The 15,345-nt window shown below is 39.7% G+C and overlaps 1 protein-coding gene across 1 annotated transcript in view; it reads left to right on the forward strand.

Annotated features, from left to right (window-relative positions):
- triob (trio Rho guanine nucleotide exchange factor b) overlaps positions 1 to 15,345 on the forward strand; it is a 119,607-nt gene that overhangs the window by 11,578 nt on the left and 92,684 nt on the right. Inside the window, 1 exon segment of the mRNA XM_084357287.1 lies at positions 2,088 to 2,141. Within this exon segment, the coding sequence (XP_084213413.1) occupies positions 2,088 to 2,141 (54 nt within the window).

Here is a 15,345-nt window from a genome sequence, read left to right on the forward strand (position 1 = left end):
CAACCCTGTATTGAAGCTGCAGGAACAAATGTGAGGGTTTTATTAGTAGTTAAAAAACATTTTCTAAGAGCTTTTTCATGCTCAAGAGGTAGATGGTACTGAGATAATGGCCTTTGGAGAACCCTTTCGCATTTTCTTACAGCTTCATCTTGATCACAGCTCCAAGTGAAAGCTCTGTCACTTGTCTTTGACCTGGTGGTTTCTTTCGTTCACCCTATTTGGTAGAAGATTACTTCTGCCTTCTCTCCTTCACTGACTCCCCCTGTCCACATGAGCATGTTACCATCTAATCCCTGCCTGGCAGCATATGCTGACCATGATTTCTCCAAACAATATCTGGTCACTATACATCCCAACTCTCTGTTAAGATGATTTAACACTTTAAATGAAGAGTAGCTGAACACTCATTTTAATAACATTATTATCTTCTATCACATTCTTTCCCTAAGATTCATACACACCTTTTCGAGCAAGAAATAGATGCCAAACACATGTAAGGCCTTGAAAATTCTTTAAAAGGATGAGCACTCTTCACTGGACCAAGCACTTTATCCACACTACTCTGTATAAAATGAACACATACAGCGTGTGAACAGGTGCTTACTGTAATCCTTGTTAGGCAGCAGCATATGCCAGGCTGTTCTTTTCAGAAAGGCAGCCAGAAGAAGTCAGAGCGAAGAAGAGCTTAGCTGCCCCTATCCGTCATAACCCTGCCTCTCCTCCCTGTTATCTCGTGCCACTATAGTGTCCTACTGATGAGTGACCCAGAAAGGCACTTGCTGCTGCCAGGATCAAGATGCATGTCAGTCCAAATAAAGAATTCAGTGCCTATTTGAGGCAGGCTATAATTCTTATTTATTTGCAGGTTTAACGTCATCGGTGTGTGGCACTTTCAAGAAAAAATGTGAAATGCTGTCATCGTGCTCTATTTATCGACATATGAATTCAGCCGAAAATAAGATTCGAGCTGTGGATTATCAAAACGCCCATAATGAATCCGTCGTTAATAATTAATCAGTTATGAATTGATCGTCATGCCGAAACTGACGTCACCGACTCCAGTACTTCAATTCAGACAGGACCCAATTTCATCTCAACTCTAATGTTACAGTCTTATAATACCGAGCACCAGATGCACTGCTGGGCGTATTTCAAATGTCCAGTTGAATATTCTTAACAATTCATCTCCCTGAAGATGACTCCTCGGGCATTAGAGATACAGATATGTACTGTGCTTGGTATCTTTAAATGATTCATTCGCTTATCAGCTGGTGTGCTGAGAGTCACACATGAGTCTGCATGTGTGTGTGTGTGTGTGTGTCTGTGACGGAGTGTGAGATAGGGTAAGGAAGAGAGATACAGAGCACAAGGATCTCTAACTTTGATCTTTACAAACATTTTGACTCAGATGTTGAGTGTATCATGAACAGTCTTTACGTTTGAACAATGTGCATTTGTCGACCAGTCAATTAAATGTTTCCAGCCTCACTAATCTGCACAAGAAATACTAGCTTATTTTTATTTTATTAATTCAGATAACATACTGACATAATTTGCACTGAAATGTTGTCTTCCTCGTGAAATGATGCATTATAAAAACGAGCATCCGTTATTAATGCCAGTTAACTGTTGAGTCTAAGATGTAATAAAGGCAATATTTTTTTACAAAGTTTTACCTCATGGATTCAGTTTTGCTTTGTTTTGACTGTTTTCTAAGTGAGTGTTCTTACTTTTAGACTAGTAAACTAGTCTGTTTAAATGTCAAGGAAATTAGTTGTTAGGAACATCCCTATCATACATGCGTGTGAGTGAGCATTTACAGTATGTGTGTGCATATGCATCTGCGCGCAGTATGTCTAATGGTGTTTAATCTCAACAAGGGACTATCCAGATACTCGGATCAAAGAGCTGTTCCACAATTGCTCACTCTTTCATTTGTACTCTGTAATCACAAAGCTCGAACTTCTGACACTCAAACATGATGAAGGTTGAGGTACTGCTTAGTGGGTCAAAGGACAATCCTTTTACTCTTTATTTCTTTCATAAAACTTCTTTCCTCTAATATGTATCGTTTTGTTTCTTTTTAGATTGCTCTCTTCCAAAATGTGAATCCAAACTGGACGGCCCAGGTCAAACATCAGGTAGGTCTGATTGTCACACAGTCCTAATCAGGAATTTCTTTCCAGAGCTAGACACACACACACGATCTGTTTATTGCCCATGCTAAAGATCCCTGTCTCTGCGTGTCAGTGATATGATAAGGGTTTCACCTAATCCTTTTTGTCCAACATCAAATTGGAACCAATGACTTTCATGTTTAGGGAATCATCAGAGCTCCATGAACAGCAGCTTTGTGCTCAAAAGGGGGGAAAACTGCTATAGCAGAAAGAGCAGTTTGCCATGGTTGAGACAGTGGAACTTATATACTGCATGTGCTTGTATGAAGAGAGCTGAAACATCAAGTATGCCATGTACCATGCTCACTTTAAGTAAAATGTTATGTTCCATCAAAGCTCTGCTGCGTCGAATCCCATTAGACTCAAACTCCTCTGTGGCATCAGCTAGTAACCATGACCTTGTGGGTTCACATCCCTAATACCCCGGGACACACATACATACTAAAAATACACTAAGTCACTCTCTCCTGGGTGAGTTGTGTTGGGTATAAACAGTTAAGTGGCCTATATTCGGGTGTGCACATAGATGATCCCAAATGAATGTGGGCCTGGTTCCCTGGCCATAGATTATTTCAGTCTAATCTCTCTTGAACTAAAATGAATGGTGTTTGGAGCTTTCCCACAGAAAATATGATTTAAATTGAAAAGCTTGGTGTAATCTGTGTCAGGAAAGCTGCCATAACGTGGCACAGAGTACATTTGAGTTGCCATGCCAAGAGTGAACACACAGAAAATACATGTTTAGATTTTTTTTGTGCATGATGTGTCACCTATATTTTATAGTATTAGACAGTATCAAGAGTGTTAGGCTATTTTGACACAATTTTTAACTGACATTTTCCAAATAGGTCATGCAGGGATGAACGTTTTTACAAGTGTTTGCGAGTGTTTCCAATTTAGAGCCTGGCCTATTATTCAAACTTGCCAGAATCTGAATTTGTGTTAATGGGAAATTATCCTGGCATGCCAGGCAAATCCTGTGCACATGCCGTTTGCCCAAAAACGCTTGAACTTCATCCCTCAGGCTGACTCAGAAAAAATTAGAGCTGCAGTGGTCTCTTTGTATATTTTATTTGGAATCAGGAAGACATTATGAGCTGCTCACAGTGAATCAGAGGTAATCAGGTTGTACTGGCCATTTATGGCTGATTGTTCATTGTTCATTTTCAATTACTCTGAACAAAATTAACATGCTGTTGAATTAAGTGTCAATTTAGCAAATTGCCTGAAGCGTTCCGTTGCACTGTAACATGAAAGTGCAGGTGTGCAAAGTCCTCTTGGAAAAATGAGGACTAATGTATCTCTTGCTTACTTATTAGCTGATCTGGTACATTCTAATAATGGAGTGTGCTGTAGGCCACAACAGAACATTTATTATTTGTCCTCGTGTATGTGTGAATGAAGGACGTGTATAGACATGTGGTTATGTCTGAGCGTGCTTGTATCTGCACTAGTGTACCTAAACATTCAAACATTCACACAGTTATTCTGGCTACTTTGAGCCGTATTTATCCATATCATATGTTTCTATTTGTTCTCTCCCAGGCATCATGTACTGTAATCCTTTTTTTGAGTTTTGTTTTTTCTGCAATAGCTACATGTGCTCATCCATAATGCTGTGAATTGTGGTCTTGCCTCCACAAGAAGGGCTAGTTTTAGATTTTTTGTTGCCTCCTCAAACTATTTAACATAACCTCAACTGGGTATTTCCTGTTTTTTAATCCAAACTTGTCTTGTTTGGCCAGCATGTTTTGAGAAACATTGGTCATTTCAGGGCTAAGAGTTGTTTTGTTGATAAGTCGTTGTACCAGTGTGAACCCAAAGCAGTATGTGTGTAGATAGACAGCCTGGTCTATGTGGGTTGATGAGTTAGTTTGAAGTGAGGTGAAGAGTTACCACATGGTTAATACAATCCACTATGAAGTATCAACAGTAGAAGTAAAATGGTCACTGTTAATGTTTGACTATCATATGTGATTTTTTTGGATCACTGCATTAATGTGTATGTTGAATTTTACTGCTGTAGATGTTTAAGGTTGAGTTCATGTATATACTGTTGGGAAGTTTAATCTAAAGCATCATATTCTATAAGATCATCATGGAGTGGAGTAGAAGTATAGTTCCATAAAATGGAAATACTCAAGTAAAACACGTACAAGTACCACTAATTTGTTCTAAAGCATAGTACTTCATGTTCTTAATCACATTACACCTCTGCTAACCAAGTCAGTTCAACCATTAATGTAGCATAAAGAAACCTCATTGTTTCTATGGTTACTTGCAGCCTAATTTACGTAGGCTGAACAATGGTTTAGACCAATGATTACACTGTAAGAATCAATTATTTGGCCAAATCAAAGCTACAGAAGGCAGTACTAGATTACTTGCCCAGAATTAAGATAATATATTAAGCCATTTCTTAAATAATAGCAACAAGACTTGATGTACAACCAGTGGTCCCAAACTAAGGATGTAGGTTTGTGACGTTGGATGAACTTACAAACAGAACTCATACACAGCAATGGCAGCCTGTAGGCTTTACTTTAGTGCTGAGTGGTGTCTGTGTGTCTCTAGACTCAGCCCCATGCCAACTTCAACCTTTCTACCAACATCGACCTGCCTCTCTTGTCTGATCTGTCAGAGCTCATCTGTTCTGCTCATGTCACATAGTGCCGCACAGGGGCCCGCACAGATCCTGCATCTAAATATGGGAACTTTCATTTTACACACTCACCACCAGTTCACTTTCTTTCTTACTCAGTGGGTTTGTTTGAGTAATACCTCTTGGGTTATCGAAGCTCTGCATTTCCTAACCAAGTGTATAAATCATGATAAACATGCATTGTGTTGAAGGTGCAGTAGTTTACATGAACATAACTGAAACAGGATTAGCTATGCATGCAGGCGAGCTGGCACACATTTATACAGTTCATGTACCTGCAAGAAGGGGAATTAAAAAAAAAAGCCTATAATCTGGATGGGTTTTGTAGAAGACCACGAAAGTGTCCCAAAACACTATTGGCCTGCATATGGATTTACAGACTAAGCATGCTTAGAGTAAATAGTTGGCCTGTTACCCAGATATGCTCTGACTCTAAGTCCAAGATAATCTGCAACAGTAGCCAACTGCCCGGTCAGTCAGGATGATTCTGATCTCTTGCTGCACTAATAATATTTAGCATGGATATTATGGTGAGTTAGATGAAAACGATTTGCAGTCCTTGTCTTGCTGGTAGAAAATATATTAATTTTTTAACATGGATAGGGAGAGAGATTGGGAGCCCTCTTCTCTTCTCTCCCCTCATCCACATGTTTCTGTTCAGTTTAATTCAGCTGTGAACTCAATATCTCATCTCTACCCGTACTGAGCTCACTGTGTGGTTCCTATTGAATTGGGCTTTGAATGCTAACCATGTGCTCTGCGGGTAGACGAGCAGGCAGGCATGCTCACTCAGTCATACATACACACACTTCTTAGCAGCGGAGGAAGTGGTTTTCTCTGGAGTTCATTGGATTTTTTTTTTATTCTCCCCTGCAGAGGCCAGGGTGGGGAAGTTTAAACTTGATTCAGTGTATTTGTGGATGTGGTTGTGTGTGTGTTTGAGTGAATTCTGTTTACTCACTCTATTTCCTTCTTTTCTCTCTTGTTTCGTATCGTTTTTTCTCTCCCTCCATTGCTTTGTCTCTGTTAATCTTTCAGAAGATCATAGGAGATTACACTTTTTTATTATTGCTTCATTTGTGATTGAGATCAACCCACATGTACAAACATGTATGCAGAGAGACATAAAATGGGCCAAATGGGTGCAACAAAAGCTCACAAAAAAGCTGACAAACAAGCAGAGGATGAAGAAAAGAAACTAGATGAACTAGTATTTGGCTCTAATGTCGGCTACAGGTTCATGTCCTTACCTCTATAGCACATGAGGTGTGTGTTTAATATCTCAGCTTAACCAACAGGATGGCTGAACTTTATTTGAACTTGGCTTCAGTAAAGGCACATGATTAGACAAGTTGCTGTCACCTCATTTGCATACATGCATGCAATTGGACAAGTACCAACCATAATTTGCATGGAGGCATGCATTACGTACAAGCGCTGACCTTCCACGTCCTGGAAGTGTGTAATCACAGTTTACAACTGACGGCTCTCAGTGAAGCGTGTGCTGTAGCGCTGTGGGGAAAAGGAGAGTTTGCAGTATAGTAGCATGTGGTTGCATCAGGACAAGGTACAGCATGGTTAAGGTTTAGCAAGTAAAGTTGAGACTTCATTCTGTATTTACTATGATGGACAGAAACATTGCAAGGTGCCCGCTGGACTGTCCAATTACATGACAGCTTCTCAATGTTATTTTGTTCTGATGTTCTTCTCTTTCATTTATGATTGGATAGCTAACATTTCCTATCGGTCTGGAAAGTTATTAGTCTCATATCAGAAAAGGACCAAATTCTTCATGAAAACTGCAATTTTGGAAAAAAATATTTCGGGTAAAGTTGCTGGGACATGGCCTCTTATTTCTTCTGACTCTCTTACTCTATCTCTCACACACACACACACACACACACACACACACACACACACACAGAGGGGATCGGATGAAAGAGAGGAAAGCCAGTTAGAAGCCCTGTGGTGTCTTGCACGGAGACAGCTGGAATCTGTACTGAGCGTGATTGTGTCATGTTTGTGTGCACCTGTGTGTGTCTCTGTGCATGCAGTTCAACCAGATGTGCACGTGAATGTGTGCATCCTGACCTCTGTGCGTGCCTTTTGCATAGTTTGTGTGTATGTACGCGTGTGTGTGTTTGTGCAGACAGCCTTAATTGGATCATGCTGTGGAACACTGGCTGTGTTGGTTTTAGAAAGAGCACAGCTTGCATCCTCCTGTCACAGGATATCAACATAATGATATCTGTTTGGCCCAGCAATATTTCCTGCGGCTGCAAATAACAAGACAATTAAATCCAAAAAGGGGTTGGTGGAGAACACTCGGAAAAGTTTGATTCTCCAAACACCACATCAGTCCCATCAACCAGAGTTTTTTAATTAAGTTTATTTACTTATTAAAACATGCACACTTTTGAAGGGGTGCTTTTATGCCTCTGAATAATAACCTTTGGACACCGCAGTTCTTATTTCATTGCATATAAAAATGTTCTGACTGTTTTAATGGAGTTATTTCTGTGTCAAAAACTGTGTCATGTAATCAGAATTTTCTGAATAAAATTTTACTGATAAAGAACAAGTTTTAGCTCAAAGCCCCAAAATTCCACAATGCATGCAAATACTGGTCAAGGACAAAATATTGTGTTATTTATATCATCTCGCCTCAAAGGCTTTAAAAAACTAACAGTGTTATTAAAAATACATGATAAATAACATGATCTAACACACTTGCACAGACCAAGTGATATACATTACTGGGCAACACCATCAGGTTCACCAATAATGATTTTCCTTATGAACGCTGCACTCCACATACAAACACACACATTAGATAAATAAATACACCACCATGCTGTATGCTAATAAGCTCCATCTGTTATAAACTGCAATTTCCCTGAAGTCAAGACTGTGTTCCTCTGCACTGTGGACATCAGATTCATTGTAAATTTTTCAGCAGAATCTTTTCTCTTTATAAGACTTAATGTTAATAGTAACAAAGCAATGATCTCTTAAGGATGCTATTCATAGACAGCTGTGTATTGTAGCTAATTTTGAACCCCTTTCATCTTTTACCTCTTCATTTTTATCTCTTTCTCCCTCTTCTTCATTTACGTCCCTCCCCCTCCAACCCTCAGATCATTTTTATTTCCCACATCATCATCTTTGTCCCCTCTCTCTCTCCAACCCTGGTCTTTTCCTGGAGAGCACTGATGCATAGGAAAGCAAGGTTTCGCTCCATCACCCATCCAATCGCCATCAACCTCTCCCCCGCACGTCAGCCAATCACTTGCTAGAGATGGCCAAGCAGGGAGGGGCTAAGCATGGAGAGTGGGGCGGGGGGTTTGTTGTGTGTGCGTGCTGGTTGTTCCTTGACTCGAGGGACATAAAGGATGCTTGGCTGCTCCAGGGACAGACAGAGGAATATCACCATAATGCCCTCTCCATCCTCTTCGATGGATGTATTCGCAGTTTTTGATGATGGTGCAGCTGCAGGAGCAGTGCTAATTTATACTCAAGAATTACACTAGAATGCTTTTCATTCATTCATTCAAAGGAGGAATAGGGCGTGATGTTGGATCGTATGAAAGGATCGTCCTACGTGTGCAAATACAGTAATGATTCAGCTCATTTTGATGCTAAATTACTTAAGATAAATGCTTGATCCATAGTGGCAAGGTGGCAGGTTCACCGTTGCAGTTAAACCACAGGCTTAAATTAGATATTTTTGCACATGGAGTGGAACTGACAGATTTTTTTCCCCCTCCTATTTTTTCCTGAAGAATTTGATTGATTACTACCCCGTGTTGTATGTTGCAGTGGAGATAGTGTCATTGTGACAATGACTGCGATTGACAAAAGGTGACACAGATTGAAGCAGTGTTGGTGAAGTAGAACGTAGGGGGTAAAGGCGTGATTCTTGAAACCCGCAAGTACTTTTCTCAGAGGGGGAGGCTATACCATCTCTCACTGTTTTGGAAGCTTGTATATGGATGGAAACCCTCGTGAGCTGTCATGCAGCTTGCTTTATTGGTCAGTTGACTAGTTCGAGTGCTGAGACGAGCTGAAGACATGTCCATCCAGATCCTGCCTGCTGAACCTTGTAAGTATGATATGATTTACAAGGCAACTGAATAATTTAACATCAGATTGAGGACAAAGTGACACAGCAACAGTGAGGCAAGGCCACACATGACTTTAAAATGTTATACATGTCCCTCTGTGCATAATGTGAAACTTTCACTACTCCCAATATGATAGTACATTTATCATATTGGTGAAACATATATAGTCCAATGACTGTATTCAGCTCTGCTCTATACTTAGAGCTATTTCTCGACAGCATCACTACTCTCTATTTTTGGTCTGCGAGCTAACTAATGAATGCAAGTGAGTCATGTGGTCTCACTTCTCCTCCTGCAAAGGTTTGTGTTTATATGGAGGGGGGTGTAACCATCAGAGGAGCTGAACAGAAGAGGCATTAGCAGCTTTTGTAGCATCACATTGCCAGTGGTTTCAGTTTAAAAGATAAATACATATCTATTTAATTATTGACATATGTCTCTGTATTCTTAAGCTGAAACCCCTCCCAGAGCTGTAGATCACAGAGTGAAGACCTAAACCTTTGATGGCCCGGCTGAAGTTTGGAACTACAGGGTGTTCATTGGATAGCACTGTTTGGGACTGGCACCATTGAGGACACAACTAGCATATGTGACTTTTTCAGATCAGCAGCCACTGTGGCTGTAAGTGACACTTACTAGATGGTGTAAATGCCAACACAAGAAGAGAGATTTAATGTCAGTGAACTGACTCAGTGATTTTAGAACGATATCTGTCTTAAGTTAGAGACAGAGTAAGATTTAAGTTGCAAAAACTTTGTATTTAACTGAGCAAGGGTGCATTGTTATTCTTATGAGTTACTTTTTTTTCTTTCTTTTTTAATAAAGCAATACTAATTTGAAAAAACAGTGACACCTTCCTAAAATTGAGTCATCAGCTTCGCTTGCTCATCTTTCGTTCTGATTTACTAAAGTTATTGATTGAAGGATAATGGCATGTACATGATTAACAAAGTAAGTAAACACATTTAAAATTGTGTACATAGAGCCATAAAATTAGATATCACGTCTTTACCTCTGAAATAGATCCAGATTTTCTACCAGACATTAAATTCTATGTTTCAGCATCTTGGAGAGGGTAATTCATTTTCACAAATAATGTTTAATCAAAAACAACTCTCAAATGTTATTGCTTTTCATGTAATAAAATTTCAAAGCACATCTAATCTGATCATACAGAGAGGCATATACAGTCATACAAGATGTTCAAAATGATTTTATTAGAAGCAGCTTGAGTTACATTTCATTTGTAAATTAAACAATTGCAATATTCAAATGTGGAATTCAGCAAAGAAAGATTTCCTTAATATTTAGTCACAGTGATTGAGGAGTCTAAAATTTCACTAATCCTCTCCCTTTGTCACTGATAATCTCATATGACGTGAACAATGATTCATTTTGATTTTTGAACTGAGTTTTCTAATTAATGATCTTGTAATCTTGTGGCCATTATTGGCCATTGAATTGGTTGAAGTAATGATTTCACATATCTATTGTATGATTGAGAGATAATAACAAAGAAGTTGGATAGTTTAAGAAGAAGAATATGTATTAATCACATACAATCATACAATGTACAACGTAGTGAAACTGGTTCTCTGCATAAAACCCAACCCGAGGGCACAGTGGGCAGCCAGTGTACAGCACCCGGTGACCAATTCAGGATCCTGAGCAAGTGACTTGGTCAAGTGCACTGACTGGAGAAACTAATGTGCCAGAAAAAAATACAAACTCCACACAGAATGACCCTGCCCCAGCCAAAGTATTATGAAATGTAAATGTGTGTCTATTTATGGCTTGTTTGTTTATGCTAATATAAAGTTTGTGCGCGTTATGGAAGAATTTATGAAAATACCTGAATTTTTGATATGACCCCTCTATTCGAAGAATCAAACTCCCCACCACTTGATCCTAAGCCTCTCTCTCCAGTACTTCATAACCTGCCCTTCTTTACCCTGAGATTGAATGAGTAATTGGCTTGTTCATTTTGTCCTCAATTGGTCAATTAGTTGTTAATTTGAGTGTTGAAGCTGAAATGGCGTTGCTCATAGCATGACATTCGCTTTGGCTCGTGAATTGTGGGCACATGGGGACTATTTCAACCAGGATTAAGGAAAATATGTAACTCATTGTAAAAAAGTGTGCTTTTAATATGTTTTTGAAACTGTTGTCAGCTGATAATTTTGAAGAGAAGAAGAAAATGCTGTTTCAGAGAGAGAATATTCGGTGTTGTGTATTTCTGGCTGGGCATATGTCACCAGGTGGTGGAAACGATTGAATTTACTTGTTATTTTTTTCAAGGCATGAGTAACTTTATCCATTAGGGTCTGCAGTCCATAACCAATAAGACTAACAGCTGATGCTCTCAGTGATGCCATGTTACTATGAGCACTATATGAGGTGTTTTTTAGATGAAGTAAATTAGAATCCCACATCACTGCTAATGACAAAGTGCCAACACTGTTTTTAGCAGCACATTCTACAAACTTTGTTATTCTAGTCCACCAACACTATTCTGGGTCCTGAGGGTGATTAAATGAGGAAAAAATCCAGATTTCTCCTTCATTCCCATTGATACCCTGAACGCTTCCCTTGTGCGGAAAGAAACAGATGAGCTTCTTGGCCATGAAACGAAGTGTAGTGACCCATAAGCATTTAATATTTAAGCAGCCCGTCAATACGGATTCATCTACCGCTGGGTGATGGGGATATGAGGGTCAAGAATGTTGGTATGCTTCCTTCATTTGGATTTCTGTATCTTGTCTCTTATTCTGCTATTTGGAATGAGGAGATTTAAGACAGTGTTTGTGTAACTGGTTTTTAAAATGCCTGATGCTCAAAGCTGATGCACTATTAATAATGGTAATAATGGTTAGCCACATAGTCAGATGATTTTTTCCCCCTTTATTTTCCCTCTCAAGTGTTTGACATGACTATGGATTCAAGTTGATGCGACATATTAATGAGTTGTCAGAGCTCTCAGCTTGATTTGCTAAACCAGATACAGTTACGTATTTAATTTCTGAGTGAGAAAAACTTTTGTGGTTTTAAATGAAGAGGGCAGATGATATTTTTGAGTAATGTCCAGAAAGCAACCAATGCAGCTAATGTAGATATCAGACTTAATGTTCTCAATTGCTATTGTTATGTTTTGTATTATGTCTTGGTGGTAAACTTTTAATGATACATGGACTGGGAGTACTATATTTGGGAGTGTATTTGATGGTTTTAAAGGAGTTTGTCACATTGCAAAATGTTCCTCCAGAAACATATTAATGATTTGATTTGATGCATGTGTTTTCAACAGTGTATGATTTAATCTGGCCATGAAGGACTGATTTACTGATGAGACTATTTAGTGACCCCTACTGTGTGAGACAAAGAGTGCAGGGAATTAGTATGTAGGTCCCTCCATCTCTCATCTCTCTCTCTCTTTCTCTCTCCTCAGAATAATAGTCTCTCCATGCTGTCTTTGATGCATTTGCATTTTATTTACAGAACGTACAGTAGGTATCCAATGTATTTGTATTTCCCATAGAAAAATCCTTCAGAGTATAGGATGACTATGTATAGTATAGCCTATGTATATGCAGTCTGGGTGGAGTCCATGTGGTTCTGTGTTGTTTGCTTGAATTTCAGGCCTCAAAGTCATAAAAAAGACCTGCAATTAAATGGCTTGAGAGAGCATCCTAAATTGGGAACAGACACAAACCAGTCTAAAGTTATGTTTATTCCTCCCTTTTTTCTCTGTTCATGTCCTTCCTTCTCACTTTTCTCACCTCTATCTGTTTCCTTGTCTTTCTCTGCCCTCAGCCCCCCTCCTTTCCTCTTGGAGGATGGTTAGAAACTGAGACACTTGGGAGCCTCAACAAATTATGAAAATAACTAGATGAGATTAGATTTGGAACAGTTTAAATTGGTGTGAAATATTTCCCTCTGTAGAAACACTGTTGTAAATCAAGTGGCAAGTTGCAAACATGCTCCCACCACTAAGCACAGCTTATTTACTTCATTAAATTGTTATCTTGGCTCTGCAAAACATAATTTTGTGCACAATGCAATTGTAGGCACTTTTCCAGAGAATGTAAGGTTTCAGTGTCATCATGGTCAGAGCATAGGGCAAACATGTAACCACCACTGGCCACTCTATCAGGGTGTTTGTGCAGGCATGTGTGTATCCATGCATGTAAGTCAGATATTCCATCTGATAGTCCCGTGGCTCCCTGTTTGCATAAGCCAGTTGTTTTCAGGGCTGTAATAACAGTGGATAGCCATGGGATCCACTCGCTGCCTCCTGGCTATGGAGCCATAGCCTGTAGTTCCCTGTCTGCTGTGTGTGTACTCAACAGGACACTGTCTGGTCTTTGTTGAGGACAAGTCTAGTGAAAATCTATTCACAGAGGAATGGAGTGACAGGGAGGCAGGCAGGGAGGAGCGATGAGACGAGGGAGGATAGGATTGGGAATGACCAGAGACAGAGAGGAGTGAGGGGTAAGAAACAGAATAGAGCAGATGAGGTGAAGACATGGATGAGGAGAATATGAGAATGACGGCGAGAGGGAGGAGGACAACAGGAAATAGATTAGAGTAGCAAAGGATGACAGGAGAGGAGAAATGATGCATATGTAGGAACAATCCACACAAACTCTCTCTGGACACTCACGTAATAAAACAACAATGTACAAAACTACCAAAGGTGTGTGTGTGTGTGTGTGTGTGTGTGTGTGTGTGTGTGTGTGTGTGTGTGTGTGTGTGTGTGTGTGTGTGTGTGTGTGTGTGTGTGTGTGTGTGTGTGTGTGTCTTCCTCTGGGAACTGGCTCTGGCTGGCAGAGCTTGTAAACAGGAACTATCCTGCTTTTAGCAAGCTGTAAGCCCCGCCGGTGCGCACACACACACACACACACACACACACACACATACATTCACACTTAAGACAATTGGGCTCGTAGTTATAACAGTTTTGGTGTGTTTGCTGGATCTGTTTAGACAGAAGCCACTGAGTTGGATTTCCTGTTTATCATTCAACACTGTTAGAGGCCTTCATTACAGATACTGTTTATAAAAAGAAATTATAGCGAGTCTGACTGTGACGTTGCTAAGCACCATTTTACAGTTCTGAATGAGTTCGCATGTTTATTTCAGGTTTTGTTTATTCTTTCCTTTTTATTTAAAGGGCAGCTGACCAGAAAAGAACAGACACTGTGTCAGTCCTGGGTTATTTCAAGCATCTCTTTTATGTATGTTTTTCTGTTGTTTAACATAGATGTCTTTTACCGAGCCTACTGTAAGCTATTTTATCTTCATACAAGTATTTCTGTTAATGGCTGCTTTGTAAGTTAATCATGTGTTAATTTTATGGTTTGTCCCTGAGGTTTGTAGGAGTAAATAATCCTATTATCAGAGCTCAGCTGTTGTTCTGTTAGTGCCGCTGTCAGCTGAGGTCATGATTTGGCTAACCTGACACTTCTGCTGTGAAATGGTGTGATGTTCCTTTATGTGTTGTCCCACTCAGAGACACACTTTTTGGATACGTGTTTACATGCAGTATTTTCTCCTTTTGTGGTGGACAGTGTTTCAGCAAAAAGTTGAGTGCCTTAGATTTTGTGTTATTGTGAGGCTTTTCTCTTTTTCTCTTCCTTTCTTTCAAATGTTGTACAGGTTTGAAGTGAATTTGGAACTTTTGGGCAAATAAATATGAATCAATGCATGTTTTTACCAACTACCTTTTTATGAGTAAAAGCAGCCGGTGTGACAATAATTTCCTTTTAATTGCTGCTTTCCACATAAGATGCATCTGTTTGTTTTTAATGAATGGTAGCCTCTATTCTGCGTGTATCCTGTGATGTTCATAATGTTTATGAAGAGATGGTGACCTGTGGTAAGGGCACCTTGCCTTGACTCCATGACACCCCAGCCCTTTTTATTTCTATATTGGGTGGCTGAGTGGCTGCATGATATAAATGCTTGGTCTAGCTAGCCTACGAGAAGCACCACAATGTGCTCAAATCAACAAATCAACTTGTTATTTCTACACTTTTTTAAATGCTTACTTCTGGACCTCGGCCAAGCAGTAAAGCATTTTGTGATATTTTGGCTATTTATTCTTTAGCCGTTGTTCATGATTCTCTGAAACTTGAAATATCTCTAGAGGATGGAAACACATCTCCACGTCTCAGACCACTGTCTGACATCATCAGTTGAAGTTCCATCTGCTCTGGGCCACAACTGTCTAAAATGAATGAAGGATAGCTGATATGATGTTGTCTCCAGCACTTTCTCTCCTTCCCTCCTTCCTTCTCTGTCCTCTTTTCTTCTGAGGCAGTTAGTAACACAGTGGACCACAGAAGCACGCACTATCTCTCTTCCTCTCTCCCTTCTGCACCCT

The sequence above is a fragment of the Pagrus pagrus genome (assembly GCF_965226575.1).
Source record: "Pagrus pagrus genome assembly, chromosome: 7".
NCBI classification, from domain to species: Eukaryota; Metazoa; Chordata; class Actinopteri; order Spariformes; family Sparidae; genus Pagrus; species Pagrus pagrus.